We start from the raw sequence: 23345 nt of genomic DNA on the forward strand, positions 1-23345 counted from the left end.
TTTGCTACCATTTATTGAGCACCCACTGTATACTTGGCTCGCTTCTACGTGTCTGAGTGCTGGTGGGGTTTAATCTCATTTGATCCTCACAACAGCCCTGTGAAATGGGTACAGTTTCTTTCCTTCTTTTATAGACAAGATAAGGTTTAAATAGCATGCTCGTGTCTGATGACTGGATGCAAGGACTCAACTGCTCAGAATCTGAGCATCCCTAAACTTGGGAGATTCTGTGATTTCAAGGAGTGTATTCATCACTCATAGATGAGCTTGGTGTGACTGTCAGTCATAGAACACAGGTTCAGCCTTTCTAGAAATCCAAGGAGATATATATAATTTTATTTTTTGTGTATGAGTGTATTGCCTGCATGTATGTAAGTATACCCGTGTTGTGCAGTGCCTTCTGTGGAGGTTAGAAGAGGGAGTCAGATACCCTGGAACCAGAATTAGAATGGTTGTTAGTCGTTATGTGGGTGCTGGGAATCAAACCCAGGTCCTGTGCAAGAGCAGACAGTGCCCTTAACTGCTGAGCCGTCTCTCCAGCCCCACTAGCATGCTCTTTATTGCACAGCTGGTGAGAGAGGGATGGAGAATGGCGCATGGTAGGGTATGTCAGATATGACGGTGTCCTTAAAGCGAGGACAGGCTGGTGAGACGATGGATACAAAATGAGCTGCTGGGCTAAGGCACAATGACATCACTGCACGGGGTCCAAAGCATCCACACGCAACTCTGCCGTCTACTGGCTGTGACCTGGGCAGGCCATATTCTTGCTATGGGCCTCAGATCCTCATCTGTAAATACTGGTCCCAGGCTCAGAGAGTTTACCCAATGTGTGCACAAGCTGGAAAGCTGGTGTGGTGCCATGCCAGGGTCCCATTACGTGAAGCATGAATGAGGGGTGTTGGCTGTACACCCACACCTGTAGGGTAGGCAGGAAGCAGCTGGCCAGGAAGCAGCAGACACACGACAGAAGGAAATAACTACTGGGTTGCCTGCCTGAGCCACATGGGAGGGTCAGGCAGGCAGAGGTGAATCCAGGAAACCAAGGGCTCTGTCATCTAAGGCTGTTATTGCTGCTAAAAAAAAAAAAAAATTAATCTTGAGCTGGGTATGGTGGCGCACACCTTGAATCCCAGCACTCTGAAGTCAGAGGCAGGTGGGTCTCTACTTAGTGAGTTCCAGGCCAGGTGGGGCTAAGGGGAGACCCTGTCTCAAAAAAATAAAAAAAAATAATCTTGGACTGGGGAGATGGCTCAGTGGGTATAGTGCTTGCTGCACAGTGTGAGGACCTGAGTTCGAATCCCCAGAATTCACATAAAGCTGAATGAAGTATCCCATGTCTGTAATCACAGTGTTCCCAGTGAAATGGGAGGCAGAGACAGGAGACTTCTTGGAAGCTGTGGGCCAGCTAGCCTGGCATATGTAGCCATGAACCAAGGTGTAAGGGGAAGATCAATTCTCCAGGTTGTCCTCTGACTTCCACATGTACATCATGGTACTTGCGTGCCCACATTCACACACACACACACACACACACACACACACACACACACATTAAAGCATGCATGCACACATACCACATATATACCATAAAACACAAATACACAAACACACACAATATGTTCTTCCTAGCACGTGGGAGGCTGAGGCAGGAGGATCATGAGTTCAAGGTCAACCTGGTCTGCATAGGAAGATCCTGTTTCAAAGAGAAAGAAAGAGAGAGAGAGAGAGAGAGAGAGAGAGAGAGAGCAAGAGAGAGAAGAAAGCAAGCTAGCTTAGTGCTAGAACCCTGGACTCAGTCTCTAGCGTGGTAAAAAGATGTGTTCTCTTTATTCTGAGAGATGACGATGAAGGTTTGATCAAGAGTTTGCCTTATTATTATTATTATTAATTATTTTGAGACAGGGTCTCACTATACACCCTTGAGTGGCTTGGAACTCACTGTGTAGCCCAGGCTGGCTTAGAACTCACAGAGATCTGCCTTCCCCTGCCACCTCCTATGTGCTAGGGTTGAAGGTGTGTGCCACCTTGCCTGGGTGCCCCCCCACCTTTTTTTTTAGAAGACAGGTTCTCATGTAGCCCAGGCTGGCCTTGAACTTCTCTTCTTGCGCCTCCATATTCCAAGTGCTGGGACTGTGGGCCTGTGCCACCGCCTCTGGCTTGATTGTCTTTTCTGTTGTTGCCCTCCTCCTAGGTATGAGGAAGTATGTCATGGTTTTGATTTTCATTTCCCTAATGGCTCACGAAGCTGAGCAGCTTTTCATGTGCTTGCGACCATCTGCAGATCTGTAGTTCTACTTCGGACAAAGATCTGTCCTCTTTCCCCTCCCCACCTTTGGTAATAGAAATAGAGACAGTTGCTCGGCATGGTGGCACACGCCTTTAATCCCAGCACTGGCAGAGGCAGGTGGATCTCTGTGAGTTCAAGACCAGGTTGGTCTACACAGTGAGTTCTAGGCCAGCTGGGGCTACAGGGAGACCCTGTTTCAAAAAGACAAAAAGAAAAAAGACATGTTGTTTTAGCTCTTGGAAGGAAAGTAGAGGCAGGAGCAAGAGACTTGCCCTGCAGGTGGAGTCTCAAGGCTCCACATCAGTTACTTTGTGCTAGAAGAGTGGCCTTCTGCTGGGCATGGTGGCACACGCCTTTAATCCCAGCACCTGGGAGGCAGGGGCAGGCAGATCTCTGTGAGTTCAAGACCAGCCTGGTCTATATAGTGAGTTCCAGGCCAGATGGAGCTACAGGGAGACCCTGTCTCAAAAAGACCAAAATAAATAAATAAATAAACAAATAATAAGTAACAAAATAGGAAAGCCAAGAAACCAACAAGGTGGTTCTCAGGGCCTGGCACATACTTCAGAAAAACTGCGTAGACCCCACGCCCCTTCTGAAGACCTCAGGTTTCTATGGAGAAGAATCTCAGTCAGGCTGTGGATCTCTCTGGAAAGATGTACAGTCATAGTACTCCTGGGCTAGCAGGTGTTTGCCCTGATAAAAATTCTCCACAGAACAAAGAAGCGTTCCTGAGGATGCTGCCTGCAGGAAGGATGGGGCATTACTGCTCCTGTCATACTGTTCTGTGGTTGTCTAATCTCAGGAAGTTCTCCTCATTGGCTTTCTAAGGCATCCTCCCTAGCCTCAGCCTCTTAGCATGCATCTCCTCCTCTTCCACAGTCAGTACATCAAGGCTTGCAAGACAGGCAATATGGACCAGGCTCTGTCACTGTGGTTCCTCCTCGGCTGGATCGGCGGAGATTCCTGCAACCTCATTGGCTCCTTCCTTGCAGATCAGCTGCCCCTGCAGGTGAGTAGGTCCCATGTAGGTGGGGCAGCCCAGAGCAGCTGTGGTAAGAGGCAGTGGGAACAGCTGGCAGGAGGCCTAGAATCTGTCAGCCTGTGCTCTGTGTCTACCATGCCGTGTGACCATGGGCATGTCATGGCCTCTGTCAGAGCCTCAGTTTCCCTACCTGCCCATGTGAGCATATCACACCACAGGGGTCTGCAGTTTCTTAGGGGCTGTGACCCCAGCTAAGTGTTCTGAGTGCTGGGTCTTGAAGGAGGAAATGGGTCTTTCCTTGGGAACCCCAGACATCATCATTCTCCTGTGGTCAGGCAGAGCTGGGGTTAGTCAGGAAGGCCTCAGCTCTTTTGACTTGGCTGGTCATACTGGCCACCAATGCCTTGGCACCTGTCCAAGCCAGATGCTTGCCAGCACTTTGTCTCCCTGATCTAGGTAGAAACGAGAGCTCTCCGTCCAGATGAGGAAATAGAGGCTCAGAGAGCTGAAGTGACCAGGGCTGGTCACCAGCTGGGGTACATGGGAGGGCTGCTGGGGAGGTCTCATCAGGGTCTGGGACTGCGGCCAGCACCCAAGCCTGCCTCTTTTCTCTCGAAGACCTACACAGCTGTGTATTATGTGCTGGCTGACCTGATGATGCTGACACTGTACTTCCATTACAAGTTCAAGAATCGGCCCTCATTGTGTGAGTCTGGGGTCCCTCTGAGTCAGGTTCTGCTGGATCGGAAGGTCTGGGACCTGGAATAAAGCAGGGTTCCCAGTACTGGGCAATGAGCCAAATCCTAAAAAGGCTTTGTCTAAAAAGCCTGAGCTTTAATGGGCTGAGATGGAAACATGCATGGCTCAGGCCACAGCCCCAGTCATTTCTTTACCTTACACACATCTTCAGCATCTCTTCTCTGGCTCAGAGTGCTGACCCCCCTGCCCTCATTGTTTTGCCCTAGGGGAAGGGTCCTGTTGTAATGGATTCTACAGAGAAGGACTAAAGCTCAGAGAGATTAGGTCACTTGTCTAAGGTCACACAGCTACTGAGAAGCAAGGCTGGGACTCTTTGGTCCCAGGCTGTCTGCTGTCACTCAGACCCTAACTATGGCCTTTTTCCTTCTGCCTCAATCCAGCATCTACCCCTATCAACTCTTTACTCTTGTTCATCTTGGGGACAGTGTGCATCACACCACTGCTGGCAACCAGCACTGAGCCTCAGGCTGCCCCAAGAGAGGGGTTCTGGGGACGGACGCTACTGTCTGTGGAGCCGAGCAGTAAGGTGAGGTGTGGGTCAGTAGGGGTGGCGGGAGTGGGCTGGCTCACCCTTGAGGCTCTCCCCTGCATGGTTATGTAAGTGTTAAGTCAGGGGATCACCCTCTTGGAGGGACTGCGCTGTGCAGCTCCCACCAGGCACTGAGCATCCCTTCTGCCCTCCCAGCCCTTCACAAAGAAGGAAGTCATCGGCTTCGTCATTGGCTCTGTCTCCAGTGTGTTGTACCTGTTCTCGAGGCTGCCTCAGATCCGCACTAATGTGAGCCTTGGGTGGGGGCCCCAGGGAAGAGAGGCTGGTGGGTTAAACAGTGGTTTGGTGTAGGAGTGTTTTGTTCAGAAGGCCTGGGACCATCCTAGCTATCGACTCAGGCGAATTCACTCAGCTCCCTGAGCCTCTGGAAAATGGGCCTGGTGACGCCTGCCATCAAGGGGTGCATGAGACTGCTTGTGTCTCAAGGGCCAGGTGCAAGGGAACTGCAGAGCTTAGAGGCCAGAGTGGAGAGGAGAACGTGGGGACCAGTGATGAGAGCCTCACTGAACAGCAAGCGTCTTGGAGGGCCGGAGAGCCAGGCATGTGGGGGCCAGCAGACACAGGGAGCTATGTTTTCTGGGGTTCCAGAAGTGCTTGGAGTTGGGCTTTGGAGTTGGGCCCTGGATAGGGCTGTTTGGTGTCAGGCCCATGCTGAGTGCTGAGCACACAGTGAAAAACAAGCTCAGAGTAGGGACAGCATAGGACAGCCAGACACACAGGCAGTTACAATCCAGCGTGATAAGAGCCCTTTTATTTTTTAGATACAGGGGCTCACTATAGTCTAGACTGGCCTGAAACTCACTATGTAGCCCAGGTTGGCTTTGAACTCATGATCATCTTGTCTCAGTCCCCCAAGTGCTGGGATTACAGATGAAAGTCTTCTTCGAGGTCTCTGATTCTACCCCCTTCATCCTCAGTTCCTACGACAGTCAACCCAGGGCATCTCCTACTCACTGTTTGCATTGGTAATGCTGGGGAACACGTTATACGGGTTGAGCGTGCTGCTCAAGAACCCTGAGGTGGGCCAGAGTGAGGGCAGCTACCTGCTGCACCACCTGCCCTGGCTCGTGGGCAGCCTGGGTGTACTGCTGCTGGACACCATCATATCCTTCAAGGTGTACAATTCTGGCAACATAGAGTGGGCAGGGCAGGGCAGCCTCTACTTTTACCTGCCCATCCATCCATCCATCCATCCATCCATCCATCTGTTCATCCATCCACCCCTCTAGCCATCCTTCCATCTATCCATCCATCCATCCATCAACCCATCTAACCTCTCATCCATCCTCTGTCTATACATCCATTCCTCTATCCACTCCTCCATCTCTCTGTCTACCCCTTTATCCAAGCCATCTAATCTCCCTTTCATCCCTCCACTCATCCATCCACCCATCCATCCATCCATTCATCTCTTCATCTACCCATCTAACCTTCCATCTATCCATTCATTCACCCATCCAACCTCCAATCCATCTACCCATCCATATATCTGTTCATCCATTCATCCATCATTTCTTCATCCACCCATCTAACCTTCCATCCATCCATTCATTCACCCATCCAACCTCCCATCCATCCATCCATCCATCCATCCATCCATTCACCCATTCACCTACCCATCCAAAATACATCTGTGTGCCAGGTACCCAGCCAGGACCAGTCCCACCAATGAGCAAGAACAGAATTTCCCTTGTCTGGGAATTTTAGAGCCTGGTGGAGTGGAGGTGTCATACAGAATGCACTGAATGAGTAAATAGTTACTTCACATTAGTGGTGCTACAGAGAAAGATAGCAAGAGTGTATCACCACAGAATTGTCTCAGTTTTGGGATAAATAGAGACCTCTGCAAGTGTCGTCTCAGCTGGGCTGATGGAGAAGTCAGGCAAAAGTGAGGGAGGAGAGTTCCAGGCACAGCTTGTGCACAGGCTCTGAGGACTAGAAAAGCCCATCCACCCATCCATCCACTCATCCACCTATCCATCCATCCATCCATCCACCCACTCAACCATCCATTCACCTATCCATCCATCTATCCACCCACCCATCCACCTACCCATCCACCTATCCATCCATCCATCCACCCACCCACCCATCCACTCACCCATCCGTCCATCCATCCATCCATCCATCCATCCATCCACCCACTCAACCATCCATTCACCTATCCATCCATCCATCCACCCACCCATCCACCTACCCATCCACCTATCCATCCATCCATCCATCCACACCCATCCACTCACCCATCCGCCATCCATCCATACATACATACATACATACATCTATCTTCCAACTTATTCATCTACCAACCCATCCATTCATCCACCTACCCATCTATCTACCCATCCATCCATCCATCCATCCATCCATCCATCCATCCATTAATTCATCCATCCATCCTCACTCACCCAGTCTGGAAGGAAATTTGGGCCACCCACCCACCCATCCACTCATTCATCCATCCATCCATCCACCCATCCACTCACCCATCCATCCATCCACCCACCCATCCATCTACCCATCCACCTATCCATCCATCCATCCATCCATCCATCCATCCATCTATCCACCCACCCAGCCATCCACCCACCCATCCGCCTATCCATCCATCCATCCATCCACCCACCTACCCATCCATCCATCCATCCATCCATCCATCCATCTATCCACCCACCCAGCCATCCACCCACCCATCCGCCCATCCATCCATCCATCCACCCACCCACCCATCCACCCACCCATCCACCCATCTACCCATCCACCCACCCATCTACCCATCCACCCACCCATCCACCCATCTACCCATCCACCCACCCATCCATCCACCAATCCACTCACCCATCCACCTATTCACCCACCCACTCATCCATCCATCCTTCCACCCACCCACCCATCCATCCATCTAGGTGCTGGGGATGAGAGCTAGATCATGAAGACAAGTGTGAGTTAGAAAACCCTGGGCTCAAATCCTGCCTCCTCCATTGCTTCCTGACTGAGAGGCACAGGGCAGAGCATCCATCGCTTGGTGCCCCTGTCACTTGGTGCCTCTGTGCCCCACCTTTTCATCTGTGTTCCAGTTGCTGTCTTACAGGGTATTAGCTGGAGGCATAGTATCTGAAGCTCTCCCACGTGAGCACCCGTGGAATGCACAGTAAATGTTGGTTAAGTCTCGTTTGGGTCTCATTTGAAAGAACGTAAACATGACCTTTGTTTCAACATTTGCTGAGTCCCTGTACAGTGCAGTGAGAGAAAGTCTTGTGGCCCAAAGGGGCCCAGCCTCTTAGTACTGTAAGGAGCCGATGCCAGAGTTCTGAGAGGCTGTCCAAGACTGGCAGCCCAGACTAGCAGGTGAATGGAGTGTGGCTTGGCCGGGGGGATCAGAAATGGTACTCAGGATGGTGAGATAGGAAGAGCAAGGCTGATGAGGAGGACAGGAGGAGCAAGGTACAGCTCTAGCCCAGTGTGCTCTGTGTGGCCTTAACTCTGCCCCTCAGATCTCCATCCAGTTCCTGGTGTACAGGAACCGTGCTGCTGCTGCTACCACCTCAGAGCGCGAGCCCCTCCTCCCAAGCTGACCGGCACCACCTGAGCTCTGGATGACGGGGACCTCTGCTGCTGTCCCAGAAAGGGAGAGATGTGGGCAGTGATGTTGCCATCCCTGGACTGGGCCTTGAAGGCAGCCTGAGGGAGGCCTGGAGCTCTGGACCTGCTGCCTCCCTCCCTTCCACGCGTGCACATCCTTCAGACAGCTCTGGAGCTGGCCTGTGACATACCTCCCAGGTTTAAGGCACCTGCCCAAGGAGCCTGGAGGGGACTTGTAGCTGAGACCCCAGAAGATGGTGTGACCACTTTCTGTCTACCTACCTCATTCTGCCTGTGCACCCCAGGGCTGCATCACAGCCTGGGGATGCAGGGCTGCCCCTCTGTCTGACTGGACGCAACCTAGTAAACAGGACCTTCCAGCTGGGTCTGTTTCTGTGGCTCTTTCCCATGGTGCTTAGGGTTTGCACTGCTCTGGGTAGCAGTAGTGGGCAGAAACCCTGGGCAAGCCCAGCCTACAGACCTGGCCCAGCCTCCCTAGACCCCTGGTTTCCTAACTCTATGCTTTCTTGGGGACATGGGACCAGCAGTAAGTGACACTAGTGGGCTCCCTGTTCTGGGGCTCAGGAAGAGGCAGAGAATGACAGGCAGGTTTGGATTTGGCATCTCAGCTTCCCAGGGCTTGGTGTGAGCAAGCTATGAACTTCCTGTATCCTTGCCAGGATTGCATAGGGTGGGGTGGTTAACCCCAAACTGAAGCTTAGTAAAGGTCACCTTCAACTTTCAGGAGAGGTGCCTTCCTGGAAAAGGGGACAGGCCAGAAGCACAAGTGGGGGATAAGGATAGCCGGTGGAGGGGACACAGGAGTGATGAGGCCTGGAAGCAGGGAGAAGGCCTGGTCTCAGCTCACTTTGTTCCACTTTCCCATGGGTCACCACCCAGAGGACCAGCTGCCCTCCTTACTTGCCCTAGCGTATCCACACACCTCTCTGTAGGTCCAGAAAGCGAGATGGGAGACCTGGGGGCTCACCTGACAGGCAGAGGGCAGTTACATCTCAGAGTGCTTTTAGAGTCGCTGCCCCTAGCCGCAGAGAGAGGGCCTTGGCTGGGGCCCAGGAATGCATGCAGTGCTCACCCCGCTCCACCTCCCAAGCATGCTGCTGGCTGCTGTTTCCTTCAGGTGCTTTTTGCAGCTGCATGTCTCGTTCTAGTCCATGCTGGGACTTGGCTCGTGGCTAGTTTCCTAGGACCAGATGGCACCCTTCCCAGCCTGGAAGTCAGGGGCTTCGTGACCCCCCCCAACCAAGGGCAAGCCTGAACTTCAGCCGCTTGGAGAGGAGAAAATGAAATGACAGCCTTGCCTGGGGACTCCCGTGTTCTTTCCTCTAGTGGGAGTGATATCCTTTCCTTTCGTGGGAGAGATGTGACCTCCCTTGGGTGACCTGTCTGGTGGAAGAGGTACAGTCCCTACTCTGGAAGGGTCTAGACTACAGCTTATGCAAACAGATTCCCCCTGTACCTCAGAGGCTCAATCCACTTCCAAGTAAAGGACAAAGTAGTGGGGCTGGCAGAACCTGGTGGCCTGGTTATATTCCCTGGGGCTTGTCCCCAGATCCCTGATGAGTGGCTCAAAGACTTTGAGGTCCCAGGTGTGCCTCGGCTGCTGGTAAGCCCTATGACTTGAGCCAACACCCCGAGCCTGTTTCCTTCTCCCACGGCACCAAAAATGCTGCTGGCCTCGGTGTACAGTCGTGCCGTTTAAAGGAGATGCACATGTGGGTTTGTGTCTTGGCATATGGCAGTTGACTTAGCTTCTCCATCCCAGGAGGTTCAGTCATCCAGAACCTCCCCAGGCTCTTCCTCCTCAGGGGGCGGGCCAGTTTGACTCACTGGATCCTGCTATGCTGATGGGGTCCTGTCCTACCGTGTGCTCAAAAACTCCGGCCGACTTCCCTATCTTCTCTGGCCCATGCCTCTTGCTCCTTTCTGCAGGTCAAGGGGTGATGGGATAGATACTCATCTGGATGTGGCCTGGAGGGAAATATGGCACCTCAGGGTCTTCCTCAGGCCTCGGGTCTGGACATTTTGGTTCCAGCCCAGGCTCAGCCACAGAAATGGGATAACCTGCACCAGCAGCCCTTGTTCAGGAGGGTCTCCTTCAGGCTGCTCACGGGGAGGGGAGGCTGGACCATGAGCCCTCAGAGGCTTCTACTATGGTGAATTAGGTGGTTTTGTGTGTGTGTGTGTGTGTGTGTGTGTGTGTATTTTGAGACAGTGTTTCACTGTGTAGACTGGCCTGGAACTTACAGGTATACACCATCATACCTGGCTGTAATGTGAAACTCCTTAGGAAAGTCCCTTGGTGCCTCTACCCCAGACACGAGGCTTTGTCTCCTCCAAATCCCAGAGGGTGATTTTGTGTGAGGGTCGAGCAGTTTAGCATTTTCCAAGGAGGCAGAGAGGCCCAGTCACCTGGTCCTTTGCACTTGATCCCAGGCTGTCCATGCCAGGGTTCCCATTGCTTGTTTATCAGACCTGGGAGTCCCCCGTCCCCCATCACAGCTGGGCCTTCAGTTCTCTTCTTCAGGAGGGGGGAGCAGTCCCAGGTCACCCCCTCCGGCCCCTCATTTGAGCTGAATGATGGAGACCTCAGCTTCCCAGGGAAACAAGTCCTAACAGGCAAGCTTGAAGCTGCTTGCCTCCTAGGTGGGGATTGCTTTTCGACATGCATTCACTGCACCGCTCACTTGATAAGTACTGACCCAGCACTCTAGCCTCACCCCAGACAGCTCTGAGGACACAGCAACCCCTGGTACCCACTTCACCATCCCAACCAGACACCTAGGCAAGATAATCTTGGACACTGTTATATCCCGGAACACAGTCTGTGCTCAATAGGTGGTGAATAAATGAATGTCAGTGACACCATCCAGGGTTTGCTCAGTGAAGGAGACTGCAGTGGGGCATCTCTGGCAATCCTCAGAAGCACTGGACCTGGGTAGTGTGTGGATTACAGCTTGGTAAAGCTATTGGAAAAATGCCAGTGATGGATGTAGTATTAACATTTGAATAAGATGTTGGGGGTAACAAGAGCATAATTATATCTGGCAGCATTCAGGCTAGAGTGGTGCTAATGGTATGGGAGGAACTGGGCAGTTGGCTGCTGAGGAAAAGTTTCATTTGCTAGACATCTTAGAAGAATAAAACCTAATTAGAGGGCTGGGCATGGTGGCGCACGACTGTAATTCCAGCACTTGGGAGGCAGAGGCAGGCAGATAGATCTCTCTGAGTTCCAGGCCAGTCTGGTCTGCATAGCAAGTTCCAGGCCAGCTGGGGCTACAGGGAGACCCTCTCTCAAAAAGACCAAAACCAAACAAAAAAAAGAAAATGTTTGGTTGTGGGGGCAAGGCAGGGAAAAAAAACCAAGTAATAATGATGCAGTCTCCCTCTGCAGGGTATATGTGGAGTCCATATTCCAAATGGAGAAATTTCATAGATGAGGTGGAGACAGTGACAGGAGTGTGCTCAATAAACATTTATTCTTCCTTAAAAACTATTATTATTGCTGGGTGTGGTGGTGCATGCCTGTGGTCCCAGCACTTGGAAGGCAGAGGCAGGCTGATCTCTGTGAGTTCAAGGCCAGCCTGGTCTACATAGTGAGTTCCAGGACAGCTGGGGCTACAGGGAGACCCTGTCTCAAAAAGGCCAAAAAAAAATTATTATTATTATTGTTTTTTTGAGACAGGGTCTCCCTGTAGGCCCTATGTAGACCAGGCTGGCCTGGAGCTCGCAGAGATCCACCTGCCTCTGCCTCCCAAGTGCTGGGTATTTTATTTTTATTTTATGTGTATGAGTGTATTGCCTGCATGTGTGTGAGTGCACCCATGTCATGCAATGCCCACGGAAGTCAGAAGAGGGCATTGGATTCCTCTGGTACTGGAGTTATGGACAGTTGTTAGCCTCCAGTGGTGGTTGCTGGGAACCAAACTTGGGTCCTCTGTAAGAACAGCCAGTGCTCTTACTTGCTGAGCCATCTCTCCAGCCCCTTATTTATTTTTACGTGTATGAGTGTTTTGCCTGTGTGCCTGGTACTCACAGAGGTCAGAAGTTAGAATTGGAGTGGGTCCTGGGAGCTGAACCCTGGTCTTCTACAAGAGCAGTCAGGGGTCTGAACAGCTGAGCCATCTCGCCATCCCAATAAACATTTTAAATGACAGAAAGTAACTAGAAATAGGGACTGGGACTGCAGCTCAGTTGGTAGAGTGCTTGCTTAGCATGCACGAAGCCCTGGCTTCAATCTCTAGCATGTGGTGGTATGTACTTGTAATTCAGGAGTTCAAAGCCATCCTCAACTATATCGTGAGACCAGCCTAGGCTACATGAAACCCTGTCTCAGTAAGTAGATTTTTTTTTTTTTTTTCCCGCCTGCCTCTGCCTCCTGAGTGCTGGGATTAAAGGCATGCTCCACCATGCCTGGTTTAGTAAGTAGTTTGGTTTTTTTTTTTTTTTTTTTTTTTTTTTTTTTTTTTTTTTTTTTAAAAAAAAAAAGAGGACGATAAATCTTTCACTGTGATATATCAAAATAAATCCAAGATCCACCTGCCTCTGCCTCCCAAGTGCTGGGATTAAAGGCGTGCACCACCACACCCGGCTGTAAGTAGGTTTAAAAAAATTTTTTTTTTAATTTATTTTTTTTGGCTTTTTTTTTGAGACAGGGTCTCCCTGTAGCCCTAAATGTCCTGGAACTCACTATGTAGACCAGGCTGGCCTCGAACTCACAAAGATCCACCTGCCTCTGCCTCCCAAGTGCTGGGATTAAAGGTGTGTGCCACCATGCCTGGCAAAAATATTTTATTTTTAATTTTGTGTATATGGGTGTATTGCCTGCACGTATATAAGTGCACCTGTGTTGTGCAATGCCCTTGGACATCAAAGGAGATTGTTGGATTCCCCTGGGAACCAGTACTTATAACCACTGAGCCATCTCTCTAGACTGAGACCCTGTCTCAAAATCAACAAAAACTGGACTGGATTACAGAGGACCTGGGTTCAATTCCCAACACCCACATGATGGCTAACAACCATCCATAAGTCCAGTTCCAGGGGATCTGACACCCTCTTCTGACCTCCTCAAGCATTGCACAACATGGGTACACACACACATTCAGGCAATACATTCATACACATAAAATAAAAATAATAAAATATTAAAAAAACCCCAAACCTAGAAATAGATAATTCAAGTAGGACACTAAATTATACCATATTTAAATATATTTCAGAAAATTTCTTTGTGAATTTATATAAAGTGATGTCTCTATTCTGAACTTTTTCTTGGTAACTATCTGCTTTTTTTTTTTTGTTTTGTTTTGTTTTTTTGAGACAGGTTCTCCCTGTCGCCCTAGCTGGCCTGAAACTCGCGATGCAGACCAGGCTGGCCTTGAACTCACAGAGCTCTACCTGTCTCTGCCTCTCGAGTGCTGTGATTAAAGGCATGTGCCACCACACCTGGCTCATACACAACATCTTAATCATCTTTATACCCCCATCCCCCATTAGCATTCTTCCATTCCCCCCCAATGGATTTTATGCATTCTCTCATTTATGCTAAGGCACACTGAGTCAAGTTAAGTATCCCTAGATGTCCCTCAGTGCAAGTTCATCCACTGGGGTCTAGTCATGCTATTTAGAGTTACTCCCTTAAAGAAGATCAGCTCTTCCTTACCCAGCAGTAATCAGCTGCCCAATAGTTCTTTGGCTAAGATTAGGGTCTGCTGCCCATTTCCACAGTTCTATACTGGCTTTTTGTCTACTTGAGTTTGCATGGGTCTTGCGCATGCTGTCACCATTGCTCTAAATTCATATGAGCAAGGTCCCAGGAGCCTGTAAGACTCTATCCATATGGTCATGTACCTGCTCGTTTCTGCCCCCTCTTCTGCAATGGTCCCTGAGCCCTGGGTGGGTGAAGTTTAATATAGGAGTCCTGTTGAAGGACTAACACTCTGCAGACTCTCACTTTCTGCCCTTTGGCCATTTGTGTTCATTGCCCTCTGCTGCATGAGGGAGCTTTGTTGATGAGAGTTAAGAGATGTATTAGCATTCTCTCTACTCTTTGTTCTACCGTGTTGCACAAGCCTCAGGTGTAGAGGTTTTCATTGTAGATGTGTTACTTAGTCTCTGTGTCTGACCAGTTGTGGAACTCTGTAATAGTCTCCATCTGTTGCAAAAGAAGCTTCTTTGATGAGTGGTGAGTGGGACACTTGTCTCTAAATATAAGGATCCATATTTAGCACATAGTAAGAAATTACATTTGTCTAGGGATGTGATAGCCTTGGGGTTTTCTCTAAGATCTGTGACCTCTCCAGCCATGTGTATTTGGCTATGCTTACAGTACCACACATGAGTTCCCTCCCACTGAGTTGGCTTTCAGTTCAATTAAGTAGCTGTTGATTATCCCCAAAATAAAAGTACCACCACTGCCCCAATATAGTTTGCTGTGCCATTGTTGTGGTTATTAGGCCTTAAAGCTGGAGTTGGACCATCAATTGATGGTCTCCCTTAGCAGGTTGCATAGTGTCCTCTACAACTATGAGAGCTGGTGTTCAGGGAAGTGGCTTCCAGGTCAATTCCAGCTCCATTGCTCCAAGTCCTGTGTTTGAAGTATGTCCTGTCTTCAGCAATAGGATCTTACCTTCAAGTCCTGGGAGGCACTCAAGGGCTGTGGTAATAGCCTGTGTAATTTTGGGGGACTCTTGGACTACCCTGGTCAACTACTCGAAGTGAGTATCTTTTAAAAAAAAATTGAGAGCCAAGCTTGGTGGCATCGGCCAGTGATCTCAGTACTGAAGAAGCTTAAGCAGGAGGAACATAGATTCAAAGCAAGTCAAAGGCCAGCCAGCATGGGCAACTTAGCAAGACTGTCTAAAAAAAGAATAAGAAAAAACAAGAGCTGATTGATGAGGCTGGAGAGATGGCTCAGTGGTTAAGAACACTGGCTGCTCTTGCAGTGAACTGGGGTTTGGTTACCAGCACCCACATGGCAACTAACAACTGTCAGTAACTCCAGTTCCAGGGGATCTGATACCCTTTTGGCCTCTGCGGGCATTGCATGACATTGGTGCACTTACATACATGCAAGGTAAAACATTCATACACACAAAACAAAATTTAAAAATTAAAAAAAGGGGTCTAGAGAAGTGGCTTAGCAGGTAAGAGCACTGGCTGCTCTTGCAGACGACCTGGGTCGGATTCCCAGAACCCACATGGCAGCTAACATCTGTCTGCAACTCCAGTTCCAGGGGCTCTGATGCTCTCCTTCTGGCCTCCTTGGGCACTGTATGACATGAGTGCACTTACATACATGCAGGCAATATGCTCATGAACACATAAAAATAAAATAAAAAAGATGTCCAGGGCATCAAAATCTCCTGGGCCTACTCCACCCCACTGACAATGAGATTCTGTTTGTGGAGATCAGGGCCTGCCACAAAGCTCTTCATCCCTGGGCTGTTGAAAGAGGAAATCTTGGGTCAGGGAATCTAAGGACCCAGAGGCCACTACAAGGATGTGCGTATGAAAGGACAGGTCCACGTAAAGCTTGGACAGATCTGGCTCAAGGGCTCCTACCATGGTTTCTCACCCAGGAGCTCTCCTGTTCTTGTCAGCTTACACCAGGAAGTATCCAGAGATCCTGTGGGCTAGGGGACATGCCACCTGCTACTAAACCTCAGGAGTCTGGTCACCTGTAGCCCATGGACCTAGGTTCAATGGCCACCCAAGATGGTATGCACTTTTTTGGGGTGGGAAGACTTTCTTGAGAAAAAATCTCCCTATGTGGCCCTAGCTGGCCTGGAACTAGCTATGTAGACCAGGCCGCCTTGAACCTGTAGTGATCTCCTGCCTCTGCCTCCCAAGTACCCTTACAGGTGAGAACCAACACACCTTCATAAGTATGTATCATTTTTTTTAGTGTTCTTTTTTGAGATAGACCCAGCTGGCCTGGAACTGACTATATAGAGTAGGTCTCTGCAGGAACCAGGTACACACATGGTGCATATACATGTCAGCAAAATACTCAATATACATAAAAATAAAAACATCTTTTTTATTTTTATTTTTTGGTCTTTTTTGAGACAGGGTCTCCCTGTAGCCCCAGTTGGCCTGGAACTATGTAGACCAGGCTGGCCTTGAACTCACAGAGGTCCGCCTGCCTCCGCCTCCCAAGTGCTAGGATTAAAGGTGTGTGCCACCATACCTGGCTTAAAAATAAAAAAAGATTTTAAAAAACAAAAATTAGTTGTCTCCTGCATGTTGCAGGATATCTGTAGTGAAACAGCTGAAGTGGTTCATGTCAGTTAGCCTTTGCCATCTATTTTTTTTTAACCTTTGGGGCCCAAGCAGCTAAATTTATATATGTAACTAAAAGGAGTGTTGTGTGTGTGTTCCTTGGGATGGAACCCAGGGCCCAACATGTGCTAGTCAAGTGCCCTTATCCCTGATTTGCACCTCAGCTGTCTCTATTGTCTTGTTTTACATTTATTTGTGTGTACATGTGTGGGTGTATACATGCCATGGCATGTATATGGAGGTCAGAGGACAGTTTCCAAGAGTCTGTTCTCTTCTACCATGTGGATTCCAGGAACTGAACTCAGGTTGTTAGGCTTGGTGGCAAGTGCGTACTTAGAGCAGCATCTTGTTGGCTTACCTTTTCTCTCGTACACACACACACACACACACACACACACACACACACACACACTACAGAGCATCTTGTTGGCCTACCTTCTCTTGTACACACACACACACACACACACACACAAATTTTATGTGTACATGTGTGTGAATGCATACCATATACAGTACCACTATAGGGTATTGGATTTCCCTGGAGCTGTAGTTACAGTTGTAAGCCACTTGACATAGGTGCTACAGGGAGACAGGATCTCACTATGTAGCCAGGCAAACCTAGAACTATGTAGCTCAGGTCTTGGATTCATGGCAATCCCCCAGCCTCTGCTGAAATTACAAACGTGCACCAACTTGTCCAGCTTTTTTTGAGACAAGGTATGACTATGTAGCCCAGGCTGGCCTTAAACTCATGATTCTCTTGCCTCAGTCGCTTGTGAATGATGAGATGTCAGTTGTGACTCGTTATACCTGGTCTGTTTTCTGCATCCCACAGTATTCTGCACTCCACATCGGACCAAGTAAAGAAACCAGGATCAAGGAGTTGGAGACATCACATCAGATGATGAGGTAGCAGCCACACAGCCACCAAGCCCACAGGAGACTGGACAGCCAGGAAAGGTGTTGGCAGGCACTGGGACAAGCTTCATTCCCCCCTGGGGGCAGTGTGGAGGGAAGAAAGTCAGGTTCTTACACTGAGGGCCTTGTTTCCTATTCCCTGAGAAAGGGGCGTTTCCACCTGAGTGTGGGCAGGCATCTGCACACAGTAGAGATTTGCTGATTCCCTAGCCATCTTGGCTCCTATTGGAGCCAGCTCCCAGGCAAGGCCAGCAGTGTTTCGAGAGGCAGGCAATAAACAATACAAGGCCAGCACTAACTGTGTCCCAGTTTCTTTTTATTTATTTTTTTGTTTTTTTTCCTTTTTTTTTTTTTTTTTTTAAGTATGGAGGCTCAAGTATAAGATGTAGATTTTTTTTTAAGCTTTACAAAAAAACAAAATAAAACAAAAACTCCTTTTGCATTCCATAAAAATTGACAGAAAAGCACCTGGCCAGAAGAGCAGACAGTTGCCAGCCCCCACCCGCCACTGTGGTCTCTGTGGGACAGGGGTCATCTGCACAGGACAGTCCTGAGGATACCTCTCCTTCCTCCAGAGCTGTCCCCTGTCCCCTGGCCCCCAATCCCAAGCAACTCCCAAACACACATGGAATCAGATTTCCAGTTTTTCTTCTATCTTTCACACACCAGTTATTTCATAAATTTTTTTGTTTTACATTTTTACACCAATGTAACAAAAAGGTGGGAGGGAGCGGTGCTGACAGACAGAGTGTTTATGCTATAAATGGGAGAGAGAGGAAGATGGGGCCCAGGCGAACAAAAACCACACGGTCTCCATGGAAATAGTTTCAATAGTGAAACGTGGTGGGAAGCAGGCCTTAGAGCCAGGAGGGTGGCTATCGGGCTTTATTCTCAGGGAGAGATGGCGCTGCACTGTCGATGCAAACTGTTATGTGACCTGTTGGGGAGGGAAGGGACGAGGGAGAAGGAGCAGAAAACGAGTTTTCTAAGAAAGGAATCTAACGAGTGCATGGCGTGTCCGGTTAGCGTGAAGCAGAGGTCTAACACTGCTGCTTTCTCTTCAAAGCCTCCACCAGGTCATTCTTAAGAGCTTCTTGTTTTGATTTGTCTGCAAAAGTCTGCACAGACCTGCAGGAGAGGAGAGACCATGTTAGCAGGCAGATAGGGTAGAGGAAGGTGCCTGGGGGCTGCTCTGGGATGACAGGTGTGCACCTACCCTGCAGAGTGGGGATGGAGCTGGGTACGAGACCTGCACCTCAGTACCTTCCTGGGCTCCCTCTCTGCCTGGACTGTGGATGTCCTAGCCACCAGGCCCCTAGATACACTGCTCTGGGTACATAGGCTTCAAAGCTCCCAGGAGCTATCTGACACCATGCAGTCTGGACCCTCCACTTTTGACCAGCTGCCTAGGTTTCTGGTTGAAAGGTAAGGACTTGGCCATGAGGACCCTCTAATGAAGCAACCCCCCCACCTGCAGAGGAGGCTGGCTCCTTACCCCAAAGGAGGTGTTGCGATCCCTCCCCCACCCCAGCAATGCTTAAGAACCAGCCTCTCTGCATATCTGAGCAACTGGAGTCCTGGCCAGGGCTTCTGCGTGTATGGGTACTACTGGCTGCTAACCCCACCCTGCAAACCTTGCAGTCTGCATTTGGAGAGGCAGCACTTAGAAGCCCCTGCTGTCACATCCTGGGTTGGTGTGGGATGCATTAGTCACCCACGCTAGATCAACTAAGGCTGAGGGATATTTGCAAGTTGCAAAGTGTTTTTTACACATATTATCTCAATTCTCATAAACATTTGGGGGTATCCTCATTGGTAAGAGTAATTTACAGAGAAGGAAATGGAGGATCTGAGAAATGCTACCCCCCAGCTGTTCCTTGGACTGATCAGCCTGTCAATTTTACCCAATGCATCAGTTGATTCAGAGTTTAGTATACATGGTATCTGCTGACAGGGGACAAGCAGGGCAGAGACGGGTGGCATGCTCAGCCAGCAGCTCAAGTTTGTACACACTGTGAAGGATGGGGAAGGAGCATAAGTCAGTGGCCCCAAGTGCTGAAGAGGGGCTAAGTGAGATGAAGCAGGGCATACAGAGGCCACTTAAACTCTGGCTACTGAACCCAAGAAAACTCCTGGAAGAGTCTTCAAGATGGTAAGAAGGGGGCACAGGCAGAACTCGGTTGAAGAAATCTCATGTTAGGAACACTAACGTTTGGATCGTGCTGCTGAAACACACACCTCTGTGTATTTGCTTCCTGATATTTGGGATTTCAAAGCTCTTAACAGAGGCCAACACTACCAGTAGCTGAGCAGCAATGTGAAGGGCCTGGGCTGGACCAGCTCTTCTGAGGAGGAGGCAGCATATAGGGTCTGAGCTGTCTGGCCAGCTGTAGCCCACAGAGAACAGGTAGAGAAAGGCAGCCTGGGGGCCAGGCTGGAGACCTGGGGTGCCAGGCTGCCCATCTACCCTGGAGACCACCCTTTCCAAATCAGCCGCCCAAGGAGCCCCGAGATGTGGCTTTTTGGCTTGTGAGATCCTTGGTAGAGAAGGTGGGAGGATGTGGCTGTGATCTATCAGAACCAGAGAGGCTGTACTAAGGCGTTGTGGATGGGCAGAAGGCAGGGCACAGCCCCAGCAGGCGGAATCAGAATGAGCAGAGGCAGAATTTGGGGAAGTCACTGCAAAATGACCTCAAGGCAGGGCCCTCAGATTTGATTTGGTATAGGGAGGAGGAGCCATCTTAGGCCGGTGGGCCAGGGTCCCGACTCCAGGGTGGCCAGGGAGTGAAAGCACCACAGTGCATATAAAATGGCTTTCCTCAATGGGGACACGGGAAGGCCTTAAGGTGCCACTGAGGCTGGAGCTGATGGCTGCCTTGGACCTGAAGTCAACATGCAGGTCAGTGACAAGGAAGCCACCACCTGGAAGCTGCAAGTCCTACAGTTATTGTCTAGGCCGGGCCTTTGGGGTCAGCCCCGGGCCTGGGGGCTCTGTAGCCTGAGGTTGGTTCCCAAGAGCCTTGCTTTAAAAGCCGTTTTCCTTCTCTCCGGGGATGCTGACTGCTTTCACACATCTGTACTGTCATAAGCTCAAGTCATGGTTCTTGGCCACAGTCTATAAGCAAGACTGTTTTCCTTTCCATCAGCAGGGACTGCTGGAGGACAGCTGCAGCTAGTTAGGGGAAGGCTGCCTGAGTACACGCAGCATGGGTGCCCGGCAGGCAGCTCCAGAAACAGCCAGTCTGGCTGACACTGTGCTCCATCACTGGAGACTCAGAGGGAGACCACACCTTCCAAGTCAGTGGCCCAAAGACAACTTTTTGAAGATCTTGTAGGATCCCTGATAGAAAGGGCTGGAGGATCTGGCTGTGTTATCTAGTAGACGATGAGGAGCTGCCCTAAGGCGTTTGGATGGGCAGAAGGCAGGGCATTGTCCTGCTCCGTGGGCCAATGGCATGAGCGCACACAGCATCCTCTGCTGGAGAGGAAGTGGCAGTGCCACAGACTGAGCTTTATCAGGAGCAAAAGCCCAAACCCAGCCTCTGTGGGCACCTGGCCTCTCCCCAGAGTGCAAAGCACACACACTACATACACGTGTCCACACTATGTGGGGCTGAGGCTATATGTTAATGTGGCTGCTCACCACCAGCTGTGAGCAGACACAGGTTAGTGGCAAGGTCTTGGCAGGTTGGTGAGTCCTGTTTAGTGGCGAGGTCTCACACCTTTCAGGCAGGGTACCTGGATCGGCTCAATTATCAGGCTGGATGTAGACCTGGCGCTGGGTCAGCACTTGAGAAAGCTCCCTCTGCAACTGCTTAAACTTGTGGTTGTCGGGGATAGCGTCAAGAGATCTACAGAGAGTGTTCAGAGAGGGTGAAGCCAGCGCAGGAGAGCAACAGCAATGCAGAACAAGAGGCCGGCACTTGGGGAATAAAGGCAGGGACACACGAGGCCACAGGAGAGGGCTGCCACTGCGAAGGCCCACGTGGGCTGTGACCCCAGACTTCAGGGGCTCACACCTGCTTCCACATAGGCTCAGAGGCTCCCTGTGTTCCTCAGTCACTGCTAGGGCTAGCAGAAGCTCGCCAGGTGGGGGAGTGTGTGCACAGTGTGTTTGACACTATAGCCCCAGGTTATCAGGACCACCGGAGATTGTACCTACCACGGGAAGGAGGGGCTATTTTTTAATTTTTTTTTTAAAAAAGACAAAGTCTTGCCATGTATCTCAGGCTGGCCTGGAACTCACCATCTTCCTTAGTCTCCCAAGTGCTTGGATTATAGGAGTGAGCCATGATACCCAGCACACTTCCATTTTTTTTAAAAAAATATTTTATTTTAAAAAATTTTATGTGTATGAGTGTATTGCCTGCATATATGTGAGCGCACCTGTGTTGTGCAATGCCTTGAAGGTCAGATGAGGGCTTCAGATTCCCCTGGAACTGGAGTTAAGGATGGTTCATAGCCGCCATGTGGGTGCTGGGAATTGAACCCGGGTCCTCTGCTAGAGCAGTCAGTGCTCTTAACCACTGAGCCATCTCTCCAGCCCCACACTTCCTTTTTTAAAGCAGCAAAGCAGGCAACTTAAACCTGTCTGCTGGGCAAGCTCACAAGCTATGTTCTGCCTCTCTTTTAGCTTCACTAGGAGACCTGGGCAGGGAAAAGGGATCGGCAGACTCTCCTGAGGGCACGGCAGAACCCTGGACTTGCACAGCTGGGCCAGCTGCAGAACACTTCATAGCTGTCATCAGTTCTTCTAACCCTGTTATCTTCTGGACAGACAAGGGCCAGTGAGAGGTGTGTGGAAGGTCACAGGGTCAGGATGAGAGAGCTGAGAGGAGATCCTGGCCACATGACTCCAAGGCCAGTGCTCATTTGCTCCTCTGCCATGTCCCCTGCCCCCAGCTGGGTTCTGCTGCCCACTTACACCACTTTGGAGCCAGAGGCCACAGAAAGTCCTGACAGCTTCTGTGGAACCCAGAGCATGCGAAAAGGACAGTCCAGGGGCCCTCTACTGGAACCTCATACTCTGCTGCTCTAGATTCTGGGTCAGGCAAAGGCCAGGCTCTGTCTAGGGGTGATGGTGGGGGAGGGCAATCTCAGGCTCCTGTGCCAAAGAGGCCGGACAGATAATCCAGAGGCTGCCAACTCCAGGGAGGAGAGCATCAAAGGCTGATGAGGCGAATGAGTCCCAGAGATCAGACCAGGTGGAAGCCATGGCACGCCCCAGACAAGCTTTTGTGCCTTTCAAAATGGTGCCCAGCAATTCCCGAGGGGCTCACTGACCACGTTTTGTGATGAGGAACTGAGAGACCCAGGACCACGGAGCACTGAGCAAACTAGGAGTCAGACCTGTGTTGAGCCGTGGTGCCTCAGTTTTGGTACCTTACCTCAGCCCGTTGACGATGTCCTTTGTTTTTCCAAAGTAGATCTCATTCAGCGTACTTCTGATTTTATTTTCCATGTCCTGGGAAGGGAGGTGAGTCAGCCAGGATGGCAAACAGGAATCCCGAGGCCCATGCCCACCTGCCACTACCCACTCTGCAGTCCCCGCTGTGGCCACAGGAGGGAGGTGTGGGACTGTTCCCTTGTGTTGGGATGCAGCTCCTGGCTGCCAGGACCCCACCTATAATTTGTGTCCTGGGTCTTTCTTGTCCTTAGGCATGGAGGAAGCCAACACCTAGGGACCGATGGCCAATTCTAACCACCGCTGGGAGCAGGTTTCTAAACCACATCACCGGAGCCCTGCCTGGCCACCAACTCTGTGAACAGTTCTGTGAAACCAGAGAGCATATCTCCAGTCCAAACAACATCCCTTTTCAAACGACGTGGTGACAGGCAAGGCCGCGGTGGCGACAAGTGAAGCAGCTCCAAGGCCCGCAGTGTTCCAGGGATCTGTTTCTACCCTGAGCTCAGATCACTGCTCACACCCAGTGAATTGGGGGAGACAGGACTTCATG

The 23345-nt window shown here is 50.3% G+C and overlaps 2 protein-coding genes across 11 annotated transcripts in view; one reads left to right on the forward strand and one right to left on the reverse strand.

The window, feature by feature from the left end:
* Slc66a1 (solute carrier family 66 member 1) overlaps nucleotides 1–8552 on the forward strand; it is a 14093-nt gene extending 5541 nt beyond the window's left edge. For 5 of the 6 annotated variants that reach the window (XM_029558026.1, XM_017795277.2, XM_017795281.2 and 2 more), the window contains 6 exons: nucleotides 3173–3302; nucleotides 3894–3981; nucleotides 4415–4560; nucleotides 4720–4812; nucleotides 5502–5687; nucleotides 8079–8552. In XM_029558026.1, the coding sequence (XP_029413886.1) occupies nucleotides 3173–3302; nucleotides 3894–3981; nucleotides 4415–4560; nucleotides 4720–4812; nucleotides 5502–5687; nucleotides 8079–8159 (724 nt within the window). In that variant the 3' untranslated portion in view covers nucleotides 8160–8552. The remainder of the gene's footprint in view (nucleotides 1–3172; nucleotides 3303–3893; nucleotides 3982–4414; nucleotides 4561–4719; nucleotides 4813–5501; nucleotides 5688–8078) is intronic. The other variant, XM_029558027.1, reaches the window with a different exon arrangement.
* A 9177-nt stretch (nucleotides 8553–17729) lies between these two features.
* Nucleotides 17730–23345, reverse strand: part of Capzb (capping actin protein of muscle Z-line subunit beta) — a 130821-nt gene continuing 125205 nt past the window's right edge. For 2 of the 5 annotated variants that reach the window (XM_008821834.2, XM_017795283.2), the window contains exons 8-10: nucleotides 22776–22852; nucleotides 21127–21239; nucleotides 17730–18516 (exon numbers count right to left, since the gene is read on the reverse strand). In XM_008821834.2, coding sequence (XP_008820056.1) covers nucleotides 21137–21239; nucleotides 22776–22852 — 180 coding nt within the window. In that variant the 3' untranslated portion in view covers nucleotides 17730–18516; nucleotides 21127–21136. Of the gene's footprint in view, nucleotides 18517–21110; nucleotides 21240–22775; nucleotides 22853–23345 lie in introns of all 5 variants that reach the window. The other 3 variants (XM_008821835.2, XM_017795284.2, XM_029558025.1) reach the window with 2 other exon arrangements.

The sequence above is a fragment of the Nannospalax galili genome, unplaced genomic scaffold (genome assembly GCF_000622305.1).
Source record: "Nannospalax galili isolate Female #2095 unplaced genomic scaffold, S.galili_v1.0 scaffold1688, whole genome shotgun sequence".
In the NCBI taxonomy this organism is placed as follows: domain Eukaryota; kingdom Metazoa; phylum Chordata; class Mammalia; order Rodentia; family Spalacidae; genus Nannospalax; species Nannospalax galili.